Source organism: Sciurus carolinensis, chromosome 5, assembly GCF_902686445.1.
Source record: "Sciurus carolinensis chromosome 5, mSciCar1.2, whole genome shotgun sequence".
Taxonomy (NCBI): domain Eukaryota; kingdom Metazoa; phylum Chordata; class Mammalia; order Rodentia; family Sciuridae; genus Sciurus; species Sciurus carolinensis.
Window position 1 is genome coordinate 149,709,102 of NC_062217.1, and position 17,933 is coordinate 149,727,034.

The 17,933-nt window shown below is 54.0% G+C and overlaps 1 protein-coding gene across 9 annotated transcripts; it reads right to left on the reverse strand.

The window, feature by feature from the left end:
* Nucleotides 1-345: 345 nt before the first annotated feature.
* Nucleotides 346-17,826, reverse strand: Pdzd7 (PDZ domain containing 7). Of its 9 annotated transcripts, XM_047552491.1 has the most exons (17): nucleotides 17,764-17,826; nucleotides 16,768-17,158; nucleotides 13,220-13,360; nucleotides 12,778-12,952; nucleotides 12,071-12,247; nucleotides 11,668-11,815; nucleotides 10,366-10,426; nucleotides 9,564-9,959; nucleotides 8,896-9,093; nucleotides 6,969-7,019; nucleotides 6,210-6,379; nucleotides 3,236-3,327; nucleotides 3,018-3,109; nucleotides 2,828-2,899; nucleotides 1,504-2,100; nucleotides 1,132-1,232; nucleotides 346-720 (listed from the first exon to the last, which is right to left on the reverse strand). In XM_047552491.1, exons 2-17 carry the CDS (start codon nucleotides 16,991-16,993, stop codon nucleotides 496-498), a joined length of 2,922 nt encoding a protein of 973 aa, XP_047408447.1. In that variant the 5' UTR covers nucleotides 16,994-17,158; nucleotides 17,764-17,826; the 3' UTR covers nucleotides 346-495. The 9 variants fall into 9 exon arrangements, 5 of the variants coding, with proteins under 5 accessions (XP_047408447.1, XP_047408449.1, XP_047408448.1 ...); XM_047552493.1 differs by lacking the exons at nucleotides 346-720; nucleotides 1,132-1,232; nucleotides 1,504-2,100; ... (1 more) ...; nucleotides 3,018-3,109; nucleotides 3,236-3,327 and adding an exon at nucleotides 7,314-7,408 and having other exon boundaries at nucleotides 6,247-6,379; nucleotides 6,969-7,016; XM_047552492.1 differs by lacking the exons at nucleotides 346-720; nucleotides 1,132-1,232; nucleotides 1,504-2,100; ... (1 more) ...; nucleotides 3,018-3,109; nucleotides 3,236-3,327 and adding an exon at nucleotides 7,314-7,408 and having other exon boundaries at nucleotides 6,247-6,379.
* Between the last annotated feature and the right edge of the window lie 107 nt (nucleotides 17,827-17,933).

A 17,933-nucleotide genomic window follows, 5' to 3' on the forward strand; every position in this document is an offset into this window, starting at 1 on the left:
GCCTGTTAGCACCTTGTCCGAGGACCCCAAGTTTATCGGGAAAAGGCAGAGCCTAATTGACAAGCTGGGAGGGGAGCAGAGCTAGCATTGTGGAGCTCTGGTAGGCAGAGCAAGCAGGCCTGGGATGCTCCTGAGTGTCCTGGAGCTTCACAGGAGCGGTCCCAGAATCAACAGGAAGACTTGGGTTTTTTTGTTTTTTTTTTTTTGTGGTGCTGGGGATTGAACCCAGGGCCTTGTGTTTGCAAGGTAAGCACTCTACCAACTGAGCTACATCCCCAGCCCGGAAGACTTGGATTCGGTGTTGGGGGGCAGGGATCTGAGGTCCTTGGAAAGAGTCATGGGGAATCTGGGGAGAGTGAGGGGTTAGTCTCAGGAGTCTGGAGGGTTGGGGAAGGGGCTGGGCTAGTAGTCCTCTGGAGAAGTCTGGCCTCTGTAGGAAGGGACAGGGCACTGATGGGAGGTTCTGGGAGCCAGCGGGAGGGAACTGGAGCAGCATCAAGGGGTGGGTGGGCAGAGGGGAGGATCATGAGGAAGGTGCTGATCAGTGAGGACTGACAGGTCAGTGGGTAAGGGGAGCCGACCAGGCCCAGGGACCCTGACCACAAGCTCCATGGGTTCCCGAGCCTTGTTTCTATAAGCCCTGCGGATGGTGTCCACTGCTCGCTGGTGGGTCACCTGCTCCAGGCTCTCTCCATCCACTGCCACAAGCTCGAAACCAGCCTGGGATGGAGGTCAGAGAGTCATGCACTCCCCTAGTCACTCCCACCTCACCATCTAACCTGAAGGCAGTGTCCTCTCACCTCCACAGGCTAGGACACTCCTCCCCCAACTGGGTTCAGGAGATGGACAATGGGACTTTTGTGCCTGGAGCAGTTGGGGGCAGGGTGGGGCACAGACAATGGCCTTTTGTCCCTTGAGGCCCAGGGTGGAACAGGATGGGCCGTCCTCAGGCCTAGGCTAGCATCAAGGGACAGATTCTCCCCTTAGGCCTGCTCTCCTGACCCTCATGCTCTCAAGCTGCCTCCCACGACCTGGTCTGAACACGTCCGGCTGGATGGTGAACGTGTAACAGCCCCACACCCTGCCAGACTTCAGCTCTGGGCCTTGGGAGTGGACTGGTGCTTCACCCACCTGCAGGGCTCCACTGAGGAAGGCGGCTCCCCCTGGGAAGATCTTCTCTATCTTCACCATGGGCTGCACCCTGGACTCGATGCCCCCTGAAATGCTGATGCCTAGAGAGGGTCAAAAGCTCTGGGTGAGAATACAGCCACACCCCAAAACCCTGGGGCCCCATCCCAAAATCCAGGGCCCCCAACTTCTCCCAAACCCCAGGTTCTATTATTCCTTGTCTCAGCTCCCAAATCCTTCAGATCCCAGTTCCCCCAAATCTAGATCCCGCTTTACCCCAGGTTCTTTTTCTTAGGCCCAGGCCTCAAAATTCAAGCTCACCAACCACCCAAACTCAAGGGTCCACCCGACTGGCCCAGTCCACCCTGGACTCACCCAAGGACTGCTTCATCTTAGACAGTGTGACTGTCCTCAGCTCCCCACTGGGGGCCTTCTTGGCTGCCTCCTCAGCTCCCCTGCCAGATCCATCCTCTGAGGGCCCTTGCCTGGCCCCCACCTTGGCCACCTGCCCATCCATGGGTCGTGGCAGAGGGGGCCTGGCCTTTCGAGGCCTGTGGTAGCGCCCATTGGCTGCACTGGAGGTGGGGATGGCTGCTGGAGAAGGGGAGCGCCTCCGCCCAGGGGACTTGCCTCGACCCCTGCTGTGGCTTCTGCTGCGACTCTGGGCTGGGCCCTGGCTCTGACTCTGGCTCTGCTGGGGATCTTCTCTGCTTGGGGGTTCTGTCAGCAGCCAGTTAGGCCGAGGTGGCCGGGGAGCCACAGGGGGTGGTGGGAGAGGGGGCGTACGTGTGCTTCGGCATGGTGTGAAGGCATCTACTGGCACATCTTGGAGAGGAGGGATCCCCTGATGAGGGTGGCGGGGAGCCGAGGCACTCAGGGAGACCTTGAGGCCCCCCAGCCGCTCCCTCAGCTCCCCATCCTCCTCCTCAGAGAAGCCATTCATAGGCAGCAGGTAGAAGCCTCCTCGGCTATCTGGGGAAGAGACCAAGGTCAGGCTGTTGCCTCTTGGCCTTCCAGCTCAGACCACCTTTCCAGCCCCCAGGCCTTGCCTTTGTTTGTGTGTGACCTATGAGAACCAGACCTGCATTTGCTCAGACCCACTGCTGAGCCATAGTAAAGGACACTGCCCACTGGGACAGGAGACAAACACCATCTATTATAGTCACACTTTCTATTGTAATGCTTTTTCTTTTTTTTTGGTACTAGACTTTGAACTCAGGGGTGCTTAACCACTGAGCCACAACCCCAGCCTTTTTTATTTTTTATTTTGAGACAGGGTCTTGGTGAGTTGCTTAGGGCCTTGCTAAGTTGCTGAGGCTGACTTTGAACTTGTGATCCTCTGGCCTCAGCCTCCCAAGTCAAATATTACAGGCATGCACCACTGTGCCTGGTTCATATTACATTTCGACTTTCATGTGTGTCTAATAAAAAATACGACTAGCACAACAAACTGATAATTTCCCCAAGATTATCACATAGAATGAGACTAGATTTAAAAAGCAAGAGGATTTAAAAGCAGTTATGAAGTAACAGTACAGGTAGTGAGTGAGGATGAAAATGGACGAGGGCTTTCCTTCAGGGAACCTAATAGGCTTTATACCATGACAACCCCATTTGGGGGCAGGGGTGGAAGGCCCCTTCTCTCTCCTAATTTTCCCAGGATTGTGCCCCCTCCTTGGGTTTTGTGATTCCAACTGACCAGGCACAGGGGTGATGAGATGACGCTTGGGTGGCGTGTCCTGCCGGGCTGGTCTCAAAGCAGGAGGCCTCACTGGTTGGAGAGAACAGGTCAGAAGCTCAGCAACCTCTGCTGGCCTCTCCACTGTGAGATCCCACCTCCACCCCCACTAGGCCTCAGGATCCTGAAGTCCTGGCCCCCCGCTGCTGACCTGCCCTGCTCTTGAGGGCCTCAAAAGCCTCCAGCTCCACGGGCATCACCATACTGTCAAAGCGGCCCAGGTCTGTGGGGGCCACCACACTCCTGGGGAAGTCAAGAGATGTGGGTGAGTAGAGTTCATTTTTGGAGGTACTGGAAGGAGCTTCAGCCCTGGGGATGTCGAGGTATCAGGGATTCCCTCCTGATGCCACCCCTCAAGCCCCTCTCCACCTGATGTCCCGCAGCAGCAGCAGCTTCTCAGGCTTGTCCAGAATAGCCAGCAGGGGCCTGACCAGGTCCTCCACGCCACCCTCATGCACATACTGCAGATAGAGGCACCAAAGGTAGGGACTTCAGAGCTGGGCCAGGGGAAACACAGAGACCCTGGGACCCATTCAACCCTCCATGATTTAGGAAATGTTCACACCACTCCAGGGTCTAGAGGATGGTCTTATCTCAGTGACCATGTAGAAGCCTGAAATAATAACAGATCCTTGATAAATGGCAGCTTTGTGACAGATACTTTTCTAAGCCTTTTACATATGACCTCTCACTTAACCACCCTGAGAGATGATATTAACTATTTCTGTTTTATGAATGAATAAACTGAGGCTCAGAAGGGACTTTGCTCAAAGTGATACAGATAAGGAAGTATGAGGAGGGACTGGAACCAGAGATGTCTGGCTCTTGCCTGCTCTGGTGGCAGAAAAGAGTGAGCAGGGAGCAGGCTCTCTTCCCCACCCCCTCCTCCAGGCAGAAGGGAGGAATTTGAACCCAACACTGGGCTGTGGGCCTGGCCCTTTGTTTGGACCTAGCGTGGGGACCTTGAGGAAGGGGTGGCTCTACAAAAAGCTTCTCCAGTCAGTACCCTGCTGCCTGGCACTGCCTGGATGCCACCAGCCCGGATGCCACACCCCACAGACTCAGGAGAACTGAACACTGGGAACCACCCTACTTGGACAGAACACTGTCCCCTGGTGGTGAGAGGGAAACAGATTCAGGGACATGCACTAGGAGAACCTCTTCTATGGACATAGAAAGATAGTGCATCCTCTGGTGGTCAGAGTGAGTCATTCATAAATAGCTGGAAATAAATATAAACTACGTGTGTGGCCCTAAACCACACGCAAAGTTACAGGCATTCATACATACACAAATCATAATGTACTCCTTTTTGTCTGAAGAAAGACAAGCAAATGACACAGTAACAGCCACATGTGTGTACATACATCATGTCCACAAATCATTCAGCATCCAGGCCCTATACTGGGCAATCATGAAGACCCCTGTCCCAGATCCTCAGAAACCCAGTCTAGTGGAATGAAGGGTAAATGAACCGTGTTCCACAGTGAAACATAAACCCCTGGTGGTGGGGCAGGGGGCTTCAGAAGAGGCGGAGGATCTGAGTGGGCTTCCTGGAGATGGTGGCCTTTACTCAGACTCTAAAAGAATAGATCAGGTAAATGTATGAAATTTGGGAGGAAAGTTCTCCAAAGGCAAGGTGGAACAATGAGTAAACAGGCTTAGTGTGGCCACAGGGTCCATGAGGAGCCTCCGCAAGGGGCTGCACAGGTGTGAGTGCTGTGACTAGTCCTCCCGAAGCAGCTTAGTTCATCACCTGTACTGGCCAAGCTGGTGACTGTAGGAAGACCAGGGGAAAGCTGAAGCAGGATGAGGAGTGACATCGGAGAGGGCTTTGAACATGAGAATAAGCCATTTATATTCTATTCTGCCAAATATAAGTGGTGGCGAGGTGCCCTGGGGAGCATAGAGTGATCGGAGAGGTAGTATGGGCTGATGGTTGTGGAGAGATGGCTCAGAGAGGAGAGAGAAGGGAGGCCTGAGGTTCGGGGCTTTATAGCTCAGGCATTAGAGGAACTTTACCAATCCCTGAGGCCCAGGATTCATCCCAGAGGATGGTGGAAGGGACTGGGTCAGGTTTGGGACATATGCAGAGCCTGTAGGTGATATGGGGACACAGTGAGAGGAGGTCCTGACTGGAGAGCTGTGCAGTGGAGGGATGAGGGGGAAAGGTGCTGGCCAAAGAAACAGGTACAGAGCCCCACCTAGTGGTCATATCTCAGAGGTGCAAGCTCACTGGAGGCTGATGAATACAGTTGTACTTAGCACTCAGAGCTGAGTGTGAGTTTAATTCTGAGTCCAGTAGCTGCCTCCCAACATGCATCCCTATCTGCAGCTCTGCTGTGGACCAGACCTTGGTAAGGGGATGCATGAATAACCACAACTTAGTGTCCAGGTGACAATACCTGGACACACATATGCACTAGCCAAACACATACAAGTCCATACATAGATAAAATCATGCAATCATGTTGACACAAACCAGGTAGCTCACAGACATGCCAATGCACACATCACACTGATACATAACATCAGCCTGAGCAATGTGAGGGTGGAGGAATCCACACATGACTTTCTGAAACCCCTCAGCTTGCACGAGCTGTACAGAACCCACAGAATTCCAGGGTTTCCTGAGACAGGATAGGATAGAATCTTCTGGTCTTCCTAGGGGGTTAAGCTGCACCCACACAGCCTCCCCAATATTCAGGTTTTAGGGACTCCACAAGAACTGACGCCCACTCTGCCCTAGGGTCCTTCGGTTCTGTTTGAACTAGAAGGGAACAGAATAACGGTGGCGGATTGCTTACTTGGGTAAGTAACTTAGTTACTTGGGTAACAGAAGTGGGCTTGGGTGGATCTACTGACTGCCCCAGGAATAAAAGGAGACAAGGAGGATAAGACTGGATGGAAGCTTAGAGGGACTCTAAGGGACTCCTTTTCACACACTCATCACCTGTCTGCCTTCTCTCTTCTCCTCAGCTTGAAAGTCACCTCCTCAGAGAGTCCTTCCTAGACCACGCCACTTAGTATGTATCTCCAGGGTTATCTTTCATGTTCTTTTCCTTCACAGAATCTTGAGTGATTTGATACTAGGGGTGTTTTGGATCTAGTTGTTGTCTAGCTCCCTTTCCTGTGTGTGTGTGTGTGTGTGTGTGTGTGTGTGTGTGTGTGTGAGAGAGAGAGAGAGAGAGAGAGAGAGAGAGAGAATGTATTTTTCTTTTACTGACTGCCGGCCTCTCAGAATCAAGCCTAGATACTGGTCAGTGGATAGTGGCCTGAATGAATAAGGGGCCAGGTGAGTGAGCTGCTGTGGGCCAGGGCTATGGAATGGGAGGGGGCTTACCCGGGAGCAGTGACGAGTGACCGCCAGCACCTCATCATCTGTCAGCAGCCGCCGGGCCAGGTCCTGAATGAGGGGTCGCCGGCTCTCCCAGGCCTGCACCTGCTCATTGGGCAGCTGGCTGGAGGGGCTCCCGGACCTGGCAGAAATCAGGGCCTGGCCCCTCTCCCGGTCTGCAGGGCAGGGGCAAAAAGGTGTGATGGAGGAGCAGGAGCTGTTGGGGTGGGTGGGGGAGGGCTTCCCTAGCAAGGGTCAGGCCTGAAAAACAGGCCAGCCGAGAAGCCCAGGTACCTAGCACGAAACTCTAATCTAGCCCACCTACTCCCCAGTATGGCCTTCCACAGCAACCTGACCACCAGTGGAGTACCAACCCTACTCCCGCTAGTCCCCAGACACACCCCTACACCAGTCTATTCCTTAATGGAGTCTTGTCCCAGGGACCTCTGTAAAAATACACTGTCATACCAGTCTGGTTCCCATTGGAAGTCCTATCACAGGCTTTCTTATTGACCCCAAAAATGTCTTTGGGAGACTCAACACAAACCCTCAAAATGTACCCCCTTATCTCTCTGCAGCCCTATCTTTCCTAGTTGGGAACAATAAGTAAGCTTAGTCCAATACTTTGAACTGCTCCCAATATGTACCTCTTTACCTGATTGACCCCAATAGAGTTTAGTCCAAAGCCACCAAACTGGTCCCACTTGAACCCTCACCTGCTACTCTACTATTGACCAGGCCTTGGGAAAGAGATGGATGAATTACCACGTCTCAGTCTCCAGGTGACAAACTTCTGTACAGGCCCAACGCCCCCTGCTGTGAAGAAGAAAAAGGCTCAGGCAGGCTCTGGGTCCCCAATTAGAGACAGGGGCTGGGGGACTCATACTGTCAGAAAGGGAGAGTTCAGGCTGCAAAGTAGGTTGAACAGGGAGACAAAAAACTTGGACCCGAGGGGCTTGAAGGTCATGCGTAGCTAGAGACTTCACTCTTAGGCAACAGGGAATCGGTGAAGATTTTGGATCAAGAGGGAATTCAGTGTGAGTGCTGTTCAGGGAGATTCATTTGAAAGAAAGAGGAAAGAACCCCAAGGACAGAGCCTGGGGTACCTACCTTCAAGGGACAGAGCGGAAAAGAGGAGCCTTCAAAGGTCAGAGTAGAGTGACCAGAGAGGTGAGCTGAGAACCAGGAGAGAACAGTGTTCTGAGCTGTGGGAAGAGAGAGAGGCGAAGGAGTAGGTGCTGGCCCTAATTTGCAGGGAGGTCTCTCCCATTGGACTGTCACTTTGAGACCCCAGAACATCCAACCCCAGGGTGGGGCAGCATCCAGCTCCTCTTCCTCTGATTGTTTTCACCTACCCAACATCCACTCCCCTTTCTGGAAACTTCACACTGATTGTCTCCTGGGGACCCAACTGCCCGCATTCTCAGCCCATGCTCTCTGGGGTGGGCATGTGGCCCAGGCTGGCCAGCAAAAGCACTTTGTCTCCCACATCACAGTGGTTTGTTTAGCATGGTGTGACCCCAGTGGGACTGAGAGGCATGTTTATGAGACTTAGCTGGAACTACCACAGGAGAAACTCCTTCTCCCTGGGGGTTGTGAAACAATAGTGGCCATCTTACCTCCAAGTCAGTGAAGTCTGCTAAACCAACCCACCAGAAAATGAAACCAAAAGATGGAGGGGGACACATGTGGTGACATTGTTCAGACCTTTAAACCTGATTAAGTTAGTAGTAAGCTAAGAGGTGGGTTTATTTTTTTGCTTTTGTTTTTGTTTTTGGTACCAGGGATTGTACCCAGAGGCGATTAGCCTGGGAGCCACATCCTCAGCACTTTTTATTTTTTAAATTAAAAAATCTGCTAAATTACTGGGCTGGCCTCAAACTTATGATCCTCCTGTCTCAGCCTCCTGAGTTGCTGGGATTACAGGTGTGCATCACCAAGTCTGCCAAGAGGTGCCTTTTTTTTTTTTTTTTTTTTCTTTCTATTTTTTCTTTTGAAACAGGACCTTGGTAAGTTGCTTAGGGTCTTGCTAAGTTGCTGAGGCTGGCCTCAAGTTTGCAGTCTTCCTGCCTCAGCTTCCTGAGTCACTGGGATGACAGGCATGCACCACCACACCTGGCAAGAGGTGATTTTTAAAGCTAGTTTGGGCTGAGTTTCTGTCAGATGCAACTCTAAGAGTCTTAACTCATCACTTTTGGTATGATCTCTGGGCCTTACCAGGGAGAACAGCCCTCTTAGGAGTGTCCTTAGGAAGCCCCGGTGAGTTCAGCCTGAGCTAGACCTTCTGCCTAGGCCCTGATCTAGAAATGGTCTTGCTCAAGGATGGTTCTAGAATTGGATTGGGCCTGAGAAGCCAGATGCCTGGCAAAGCAAGTCCCACTACTGCCACCACCAAGAGCTTCCTTGCTGTGTTTTGACTCTGTAATTTTCCCTTTCTTTAAAATGGGAGGTAAGGCAAGATGACAACGACCACCACATTTTCTGAGCACCTTCTGTGTGCCAGACAATGTAGGAAGTGATACATGTTCACTAATTCACTTACTCCCTGGTACTCTAAAGAAACAGATATTATTACTCCCATTTAACTATGAGGACACTGAGGCTCTCCAGGTTGAATGCTGACGTGGTATGCCAGAGGCCCTAGCTGGTGGACTTTGCCCCATCTTCCCTGTCTGACCAATCCAGCACTTACCTTTCTCCAGGTCCAGGCGAGGGCGGACTTTGGCTGGGCTCCTGCTGTCCAGTGTCCAGGTCTCTCTGGGCCCATCCCCTGCAAGCCGCCCCTGCCGCCCTCCCTTGAAGAAGAGGTTCATCAGAGTCTTGGAGCGCTGCAGGGCCCCCTTCTCCCCAGGGGACCCCGACTTCTCCTTCTTCCGCTGTTTCTTCTCCTCTGCAGACACGAGGGAGCACCCGGGGGGCTGGAGGGTGGGCAGAAGGGAAGGACGAGGGGCAGGGGTGTGGGAAGGGGCAGAGAAAAGGGAGAGTGGGGGTGGCAGACAGATCTGCAGCCGTGTAGGGTGAGAAAGGTTTGGGGGTCCTCCTGCAGTTCCATCCCTCCTGCATCACACAAGTGCAGCTGTGTGAGGAATCTGGGGCTTGGGGAAACAGGACTGGTACTCCAAATTGAAAGGACAGGGGTTAGGGCTGGTTTGGGGATCAAAGCTGGGGCTAGGACCGAGGGCGGGTTTGAGGCCCAGGTCTGGTTTAAAATGGAGCCTAGAGCAGGGTCTGAGTATGTTTTGGAGCTGAGCCTGGGTCAAGATCTGAGGCAAAAAGAGGCGTGGGGCCTGGGACAGAGTATGAGGCAGGTTTTGGACCAGGGGCTATAGAGAAAGAAACGGCCTCCCATCCCCCACGTACCCCATAGGGTCAGGTGGCTCTGGGAGCGTGTGATGGGGGGCCGGGGTCGGCTGAGGGCCAGCAGCAGAGCAGTCTTGGGGGACTCTGAGAGGGCAGAGTCAAGGCGGCGGGCAGGAGGGGGTCCATCGGAGCGGATGGCTGTGTCCCTGAGGATGACTGTCGGCCGCACGCTGCACCAAGTCTCCACACGGCCCCCCACATCAGGCTCTGTCTGCATGGCCGTGTCTGCCCGTCCCCAACCTGGTCCATGGCTGCCCAGGTCATCAGGCCCCAGGCAGACATCCATGCGGTCGGAGGGCAGGGAGCCCGAGCTATAGGGGGCGCTGGAGGCATATGAGGAGACACTGGAGCTGCTCTCAGAGGCAGGTGACAGCTGCTGCAGCACCCCATTGCTCACTGCAGGGAGATGGCAAGGCAGGGGCACCTGCAGCACCTGGGCACATGACCGGTTTACCCAGCACTCTGCGAGGCTTGCAGATCACCCTGGGGCTTGCGGGTAGAGGAAGGAAGGTCAGGCAGCCGCCAAGGTTAAAGCCACCGGCAGCTCTGCAGTCTTGCCTGTGGCTTGTGAGAAATATCAGGCAAAGCACTTCTCTATTCACTCTCTGGGGCTCAGGGCCATGGTAGAGCCTGGAATTGAATCTGCAAGACCTCAGTGGAGGGTCCAGAAGCAGAAACAGCTCTAGGCGAAGTGAGGGTCCTGAGTGGATCTTGGTCCCTGTCCTTTCCTTCTTCAGAAATCCTGGCCCCACCCTTAGGCCTTAGCCCATTCCCTCCAACTTTGGGGACTTAAGTCACTTACATCGGTCCAGCCAACAGTACTCAGAAACCATCTCCTTGTAGGCAGGGTACCGGCCTGTCTCCTGGGGAGGTCACAGTGGGTACAGGAGGAGCAGGTGAGAAGGGAAGGTAAGAAATGGGACAGGAGTAAATTTTTACTTTCCATTTCTCCCCTGAATCCACTGCTCTAATCACATTGGCCACTTTATTTCTAAGCATGCCAAGTTCCCTTGTACCACAGGGTCTTTGCACCTGCCCTTCCTTCTGCCTGTATTCTCTTCCTTCAGCTCACTCTTGTTCTTTGTCACTTCCTCAGAGAGGCCTACCCTGATGTCCCCTGGTTATAGGGATCTTCCTAAATTACTCCATTCCACCTCTCTGTTCATTTCCTGGTGGCATTTGTCACAGTCTACAAGCATCTGGTTTGTTAGTTTCCCTCCAGGAACAGAGACCTTGTCTGTCCTGTTCATTGCTGAAGCCCCAGTACCTGGCATAGCATCCAGCACACAGTAGGTGCTCAAAACTATTGTGTTTCATTTTTGTTTTATGTAGTGCTGGGAATTGTACCCAGGACCTTGATCCTGCTAGGGAAGAACTGTACCACTGAGGTATAACCCCAGCCCTGAAAAATATTGTTAAATGAATGAATAATGGACAGAGCAGGAGTGAGGAGGGGATCTGGGAGAATTCGAGGAAGGAAAGGGAGAAATGGGATGTGGGAGAGATGGGAAATGGTGGGGGTGGAGGAAGCACTGAATGTTGAGATGGGCAAGACCCGGTGATGAAGGAGAAGGCAGAGCAGGGGCCACCAGTTGGCACCAGGGGAGAGTGAGGCATCCTTCCTGCAGAGTGAGAAGGGCCTGATCCTCAGGCAAGTGTGAGACCTACATGAATAATGAATCCAGCTGCCTCCCCTGAAATCTGATCTCTGGCCCCAGCCTAGGGCTCCTTGCCCTGTGGCCTGAGGGTACCTACCACCAGGACTTTGCCCAAAGCCACAGCTACCACTCCACCCTTGTGGGCAGGACATTTGCTCCTTCAACCCTAGCCCTCCACCATTCAGAAGAAAGGGTGCTGCTTTAGGAATCTTGGGAGCAGGACTGGAGCCAGGCTAGGCTGCTGACCAGCACAATCACTGACTATGCCTCTCTCAGCCTCAGTTTCTTCTTTTGCAAAAGGGGAATTTGAACAATACCTTCTCTCCCTTACATGTGGCCATGGAAATGTCATATGGGGAGAGCAAGGAGCACAATTAAGATCCAGAGTAGTCTGGGAAGTACTTCCACTACTCTGGCCTCTCCCTGACTCCCAGAGTCCTGCCCACCTTGATGGTCAACATGATGTGCGTTTGGCCTTTCAGCACCTCCACGGCCTGGCTGTGGCTGATGTCGTCGAACCTGACACCGTTGGCGGCCAAGACCTGGTCCCCCACCTTGATGCCATTCTCCTCGGCCAGCCCACCATGGTCCACTCTGGGTCAGACAGGTGTCAGTTGATGAGACTCTGGTCTGTCTCCCTCACCCGGATTTAGTCACCTTTCTCTTGGATATGGGACCTCATCCCTCCTCCCGGTGACCTCCTGGTGACCTCATCCCCCATCAGGTCCGCCCCTGACCTGGGCCCTCATTTGGACATGCAGTTGATCAGGCCTCATTTGCAGGCCATCCCCAGTCCCATTCCCAGCCCAACCTTTAGTTACTCCATTTCAACCCTGTCCCTGTCCTCACTTGGACACATAGATGCCCAGACCAAACTCCTTGCCCCCTCGGATGTTGAAGCCCAAGCAGAAGTCATCCGAGGTCGTGTACAGGTGGACTATGCGCCTTGCGCCATCCTCCGAGCTGCTGTTGGACGGAGTGGAACTGCACTTCTCCACCACCAGCCTCCGGTTCACAACGTCCACCCTGGGACAGCAGCAAGGGGCCCTCAGGTGGGGTCCCCAGCCGCCACCACCCATCTCCCCTCCCAGCAGCCCTGATAGCTGCATGGAAAAGGGAGGTTGCCTCCCGGAGACATCCCAGGCCTAGGATCCTCAGTGGGACATAGTTGTGTTGAATCTGGGGGACCATCCTAATCACCTCTTTATTGAACAGTTGCAATATGCAGGGCCCCATTTCTTTTTTCTTTTTTCTTTTGGTGATGGAGATGGAACCCAGGGTCTCGAGCTCACTGAGCATGCTCTCTACGTTAAACCACACCCCCAGTGCCAGGGCCCTATTTCTACTCCTTCCAATGCCCCTGTAGGGGAGGTGCTGATACTGTGCCCTAGTTTCACAGCAGCAGCAATGAGGGAACAGGGCCTTGGTGTTGGACAGCAGTGCCATTGAAGTAGGGCAGGGAGGGAGACTCAGTCTATTGGATTGCCCGGGAATTGGAGTGTTTGTGGCTTCTCCTGCTCAGGGGTGGGGGGGTTGGGAGCGCTGGGGCTGCTCACCACGTGGTTTTCTCCTTGGAGAATTTGATGCCCGGCACCCGGCCCATGCGCCGTACCATCATGTGCAGGCGGCTGCTGCCTGTCAGCACCTTCACGGCGCTGCCCATCGTGGTGCTCTCCAGGCTCAGTCCGTTCACCTCTGTGATCTTGTCCCCCACGCACAGGCCAGCGCGCTCTGCACCAGGGAGTGGCGAGGGGGCTGACCTCCCCACCAGACAGAGTTCCCTAGGGTACCGAGCTTCCTCCCTCAATGTGCAGATCCTCAGAGTAGGCTCTGAGTATTGCCTATTAAGGAATCTCCGTCCCCTGATCCACTCTGCCCAAGGGAGGGCCCGCCTCATCTCCCATGAGATCCAGCCCTTCAGAGCTGAGGACTTTCCCTCATTGCTGACCACAGCATCCCCTGCCTCCCCCTAAGCCAGCAGCTTCCGGGGCTGCTCACCTGCACTGCTCCCCTCCTCCACTTTGCTGACAAAGATGCCCAGGCCATGCTCGGAGCCTCCCCGCACACTGAAACCCAGCCTCCCTGCTGGGCTCTTCTCCACATGGACTGCATGGATGATGTCACTTTCATCACTGTTGGCTGTGGGGATGGGGACACAGGCATGATTCCCATGTTTGTTTTGGGCACAGAGAACCCCTGGGTTCCCCAATTTGGGTCCTGCACAAGCTGGATTGCTGGGCAGAGCCACATAGGTAATGAGGACCCTAAATGGGGAGGGGGTCAATTTCCAAGTCTCCTTTGGGTGATTTTGACCCTGGGCCATGGAGCATGTGGGAGGTGGGAGCAGGTGAGAACAGCAGGACAGGAGTCTGCTCCTTTGTGTGCTGTGCTGTGTGTGTGTGTGTGTGTGTGTAATGCTTACTGAGCCTCCTGTGCCTACATTCCTAAAACTGTTGCCACTCTGAGGACCAGATAGACAGAAAAGAAGGTTCAAATTCCATTCTTTGGGGCACAGTTTAGGGAGGCTGGGCTCTTCTGCTTGCAACAGAAACAAGTAGATTGGCTGTAACTTCAAATAGCTGTAGAGCTATCCTCTGGAAGGCATTAGATATTTTTGTCTGTGGAACCCAGAGGGCAGAACCAAGCCCATGTGGTGGAATTAGATGGAGACATATTGTGTAAGGAAAACCTTTCAGAAACATGTGGCTTCCAGAAATGGAATGGGTTTCCTGGGACAGATCGCAAATGGTATGCAAGCTCAGACCTGGTAAATCCAGGACTGGGATGTTTCAGAAGGAGTGCTGAGGCCTCTTCCATCTTTTAGACCCTATGCTTCTGGGGTAAGCATGGAGGAACTAACTACCTGGCTACCTGAGGGGAGAAACCCCAAACAGCACCATGCTGCATGGTGTCCCAGAGCTACCTTCTCTGTCCAGTGCTGGGGTAAGTCAGAAGGTGTGGGGGTGTCCTGGGGCCTGAGTTATAAGGGAAGTCTTCTTAGAGGACTGATGGACGGGATTTGAATGCATGGAAGGAAAGGAAACATTGAAGAGGGATTGGAGCAAGCCAGGCTCAGAGGCAGGCCTTGAGGATGACTTCTGGGAAGAGAAAAGCAAGAAAACCTAAGGATAAGTTGGGTCCCAAGTGAGAAGAGATTTCTTCTCAGGAAAGGCTTACCCAGAGGTATTTGAGAGGGAGAAATCACACACACACACACACACACACACACACGCACACACACTTCAATTTGATCTAACAGAAATCAGGTTACAGTGCATGACCAGCTCAGACATTAGACAGAAGTCCCCAAGGGCAGCCTGAGCAGGGACAGTGCAGGACAGAGACCTGGGTGATTGTGGGATTGTGGGGTTTCCCAGCAGACTATAGTCACAGGACACTTCAGCCTCCACCCAGGAGTCTTTTGCTCCCACCCCAGCACACTTTCTCCTCAGTCCCTTACTGGGGCCCCCTAGGGCCTGAAGTTTGAGCCCAGAAGCTTGAATTCTCTGAGGATGGAACTCTCTCACTCTCCTGCCCTAGCCCTGGTCACCAACCCACCCTCCAGGAACTCCATCTGGGCCCTTCTGGTCTTGCCCTCTCCATCCTCTCCACGGTGGCCAGAGCCTGCATTTGTACTAGGGCATGCCTTTCCCCTGATGAAAAATGTCGACTCCTGCCCCTCTTCTAGCTTTTAGAGGAACTCCAGACTCCTCCCTGGGCCCAGCAAGGTCACTCACAGGCTACCACTCACAGGCTTCCTCTGCCCACCTCTGGCCTCTCTCCCTCACTGGACTTTGGCCGCACTGACCTCCTTCCTGCTACTCTTGGAAGCCCACCCTTTCCGTGTCCCCTCTGCCTACAATACCCTTGCCTCGACCTGCATAGGCCAGTTCCCTTCTTCATTCCCTCCCTCCTTAGACACACTTTCTCAGGGCAGCCTTCCTGGACTCCTAGCCCTCCTCCCAGTTGGTCCCTATCACAGAGGTTCCCAGGATGTGTTGTGGACCAGCAGCATCAGTGCCACTTGTGAACATATTTAAAAAGGTGAATTTCTTGGGCTTTGCCACAGACCCAGAACCAGAAACTCAGGAGTGAGGCCCAGTGATTGTGTGTGTGTGTGTGTGTGTGTGTGTGTGTGTGTGTAGGGCATTAAACCCAGGGTGTAAGGTTCTACCACTAGGCTACACTCCAAGTCCTTTTTAATTTTTTAAATTTTAAGACAAGGTCTCAAAATATAAAATGAATTGCCAGACTGGACTCTTGTGATCCTCCTGCCTCAGCCTCCAAGTAGCTGGGATTACGAGCTTGTGCCACCTGCTGGCTGCACAGTTGTTTTAGCAGAGTGGCAGCCATAAGGGCAGTGCTGCAGGGCCTCCCCACTCCCTTCCACACACATCTCCTAGCTCCTCTGGGGACTTCTGCTCCATGACCAGAATGACAGTGGTGACCCTCAGCAGTGCCCTGCAGCTCACCTGAAGGTGAGGCACACTGTGGTGGTAATGGTGTGAATGTGCTGGGCAGTGGGGCAGAGGTGCCCAGCTGGGTCAGAGGAGAGGAGCAAGGACTGAAAAGTTCAGTCTGGGATCCAGTCAGGGGAGTGTTGCTGGCTAAGAAAGAGGAGAGGAGCTGGAGATATTTATCTGGTCCTGCCCACAGAAAGCCCAGGCCCAGAGGGCCCTTGCTCCCCGCCTGGCAGTCAAGGTCCTTTCTCATTCACCAGATCTTTGCCGCCTCACATCTGTCACTGCAACCAGGCTGTCTCCAAAGGGCCTGACCCACATGCTTCATGCTTTTCGCTCCAACCTTTGTGGGTGATAGCTGCACCCTACCACCTGCTGTTCTTGTTGCTTTGTCTCTAAGTCCTGCTACAATGTACGTTTCTGGAAGTGAGGCTCAACTCCCTAGGTCCTCCACAGGACCTAATCAGGGCAGGTACAGAATTGGTGTGCAATGACGCAGCATCCGGCAATTACACCAGCTTAGGTCATGCCCTCTGTTAGGGCCCAGACCCAGGCCGCCCTCTGTGGTCCTCAACCCTCCTCTCTATACCCTCTTCTGAATGAACATTTGCTGCTCTGCCTTCAGGCCTTTCCTTCTGCTCCTGAGCCTGGGTACGCACTGACTCCTCAGAGTTAGGCACAGAGCTTCTCATACAATTGGCTCTTTGCTGGAAGATGTCCTTTTCCATCCTACTTCACCCCACAAAGCACACACAAATGGACCAGGAGAGAAGCAGAGTTCATGGGAGGAAGGGACCTGATCAATACCTAACCTTGCTCACTTCTCTACACACATCTTTCCCTGCCATCCTGTCCCTTCCTTCTAAATCTGACTGGTCTACAATCCTAGAGCCCTAAAGGATTGACCTGAAGGAGAGGCAAGGGTAAGCGAGGAGGAGTATATGCATTCTCAGAGCCCCACTTCCCTAAGACTCCCATCTCTTCAGTTCCCCTAATCATCTTGGCTCCTCTGCCTCCTACTTAGTTCCTACTGTCCTCTACCCCAGCCCTCCCCAGCCCAAGCTAGTGACTGGGCCCCACACCCACCTTCGATGGGGGAGTTGATGAGAATGACGCGGCCCATGGGTGATGAGGCTCGGATTCCACGGGGGGGCCCATTCAGCAGTCGCTGCTGCTTCCTCAACAGGTATCGCGTTGCAGTGGAGCCCAAGTCGCTGCCCAGGTGGCCTCGGGAGGAGAGGGAGCTCAGAGAGCTAGCGCTGAGTTCTCCTAGACCCAGTGGGTCAAAGCCCATTGTGAAGCCATGTGCCATAGTGGCTGACTGGGGTGGCACCCTATAGATCTAGAAGGAATCTGCCAACCCTCCAGAGGCCAGCCACCAGTGCTCTGGGCTCCATGAGTCTTCTGTGCAGAGTAGGGTCTCAAAGAGGTGGAATTCCTTTACTTGCACCACTTCTCAGGAGTGTGGGTTTCAGACCTGGGCAGGGAGAGCGGAGATTGGGTGAGAAGGTGTGAACAGTTGTTCCTACTTTCCCCCAAACTGCCATCCCTCCCCCTGGTTTGAGCATCTTGCCCTCCCATATCTTAGTCTCCCTAGCCCCCCACCTCTCCCACCCTGGGCCAGGGATCCGCCAGGACCAGGCATAATCTCGGATCTTTGGAGCCATTTATATGAAAGGTGTGTGGGGAACTCTCCTCATCTCTACGCTCAGCTGGGAAATGAGATTATTTCGGGCCCTGGGACTTGCAGCGATGTGGGGAAAATAAAGGGTTAGGACAACTCACTGCAATACCTCTCCTATGTATGCGGGTAAGGGCCAACCTTCCGGGAAGGGCTTCAGGACCTGGGACAGCTGCGGCCCAGGCCCGGGAGATCCCCTGGCCGCAGGTTGTTGCTCCGAGTCTAAAGCTGCTGCGTGACCCTCTCCCACGCTTGGGTGGAGGATCTGCTGGCGAGGGTCCCACAATACCCCGCGAAAAACCCATGGCCAAGTCTCCCAGAGCAGATCTAGCGCCCAGAACGAAAACCGCACTCCAGGCCTGGCCCTCCCGGGCCCCTCTTCTCGAGCTTGGCCCCCTCACCTGCTCGGGTGTGAGATCGCAGCGGGTTTTGAGCACCCGCAGGCGCCAGACACTGCAGCAACCAGGGACCCCGCCCACGCCCTGCAGGGCTGCGGGAATAGGGCTGGCCTGCGCGGCCCTGGACTCCCATTGGCTGGTGGGACAGCCAGTCACTCACTCCCATCACCTCC

Bases quoted from the DNA above. Each gene is read 5' to 3' on its own strand.
- Pdzd7 (XM_047552491.1), bottom strand. From the start codon at position 16,993: ATGGCACATGGCTTCACAATGGGCTTTGACCCACTGGGTCTAGGAGAA. The intron at 9,094-9,563 runs GTACGTGGGGGA...TCGTGTCTGCAG, and splicing joins GAGCCACCTGACCCTATGGG to AGGAGAAGAAACAGCGGAAG. The intron at 3,110-3,235 runs GTGGAGAGGGGC...TGACTTCCCCAG, and splicing joins CTGCTGCTGCGGGACATCAG to GAGTGTGGTGGCCCCCACAG.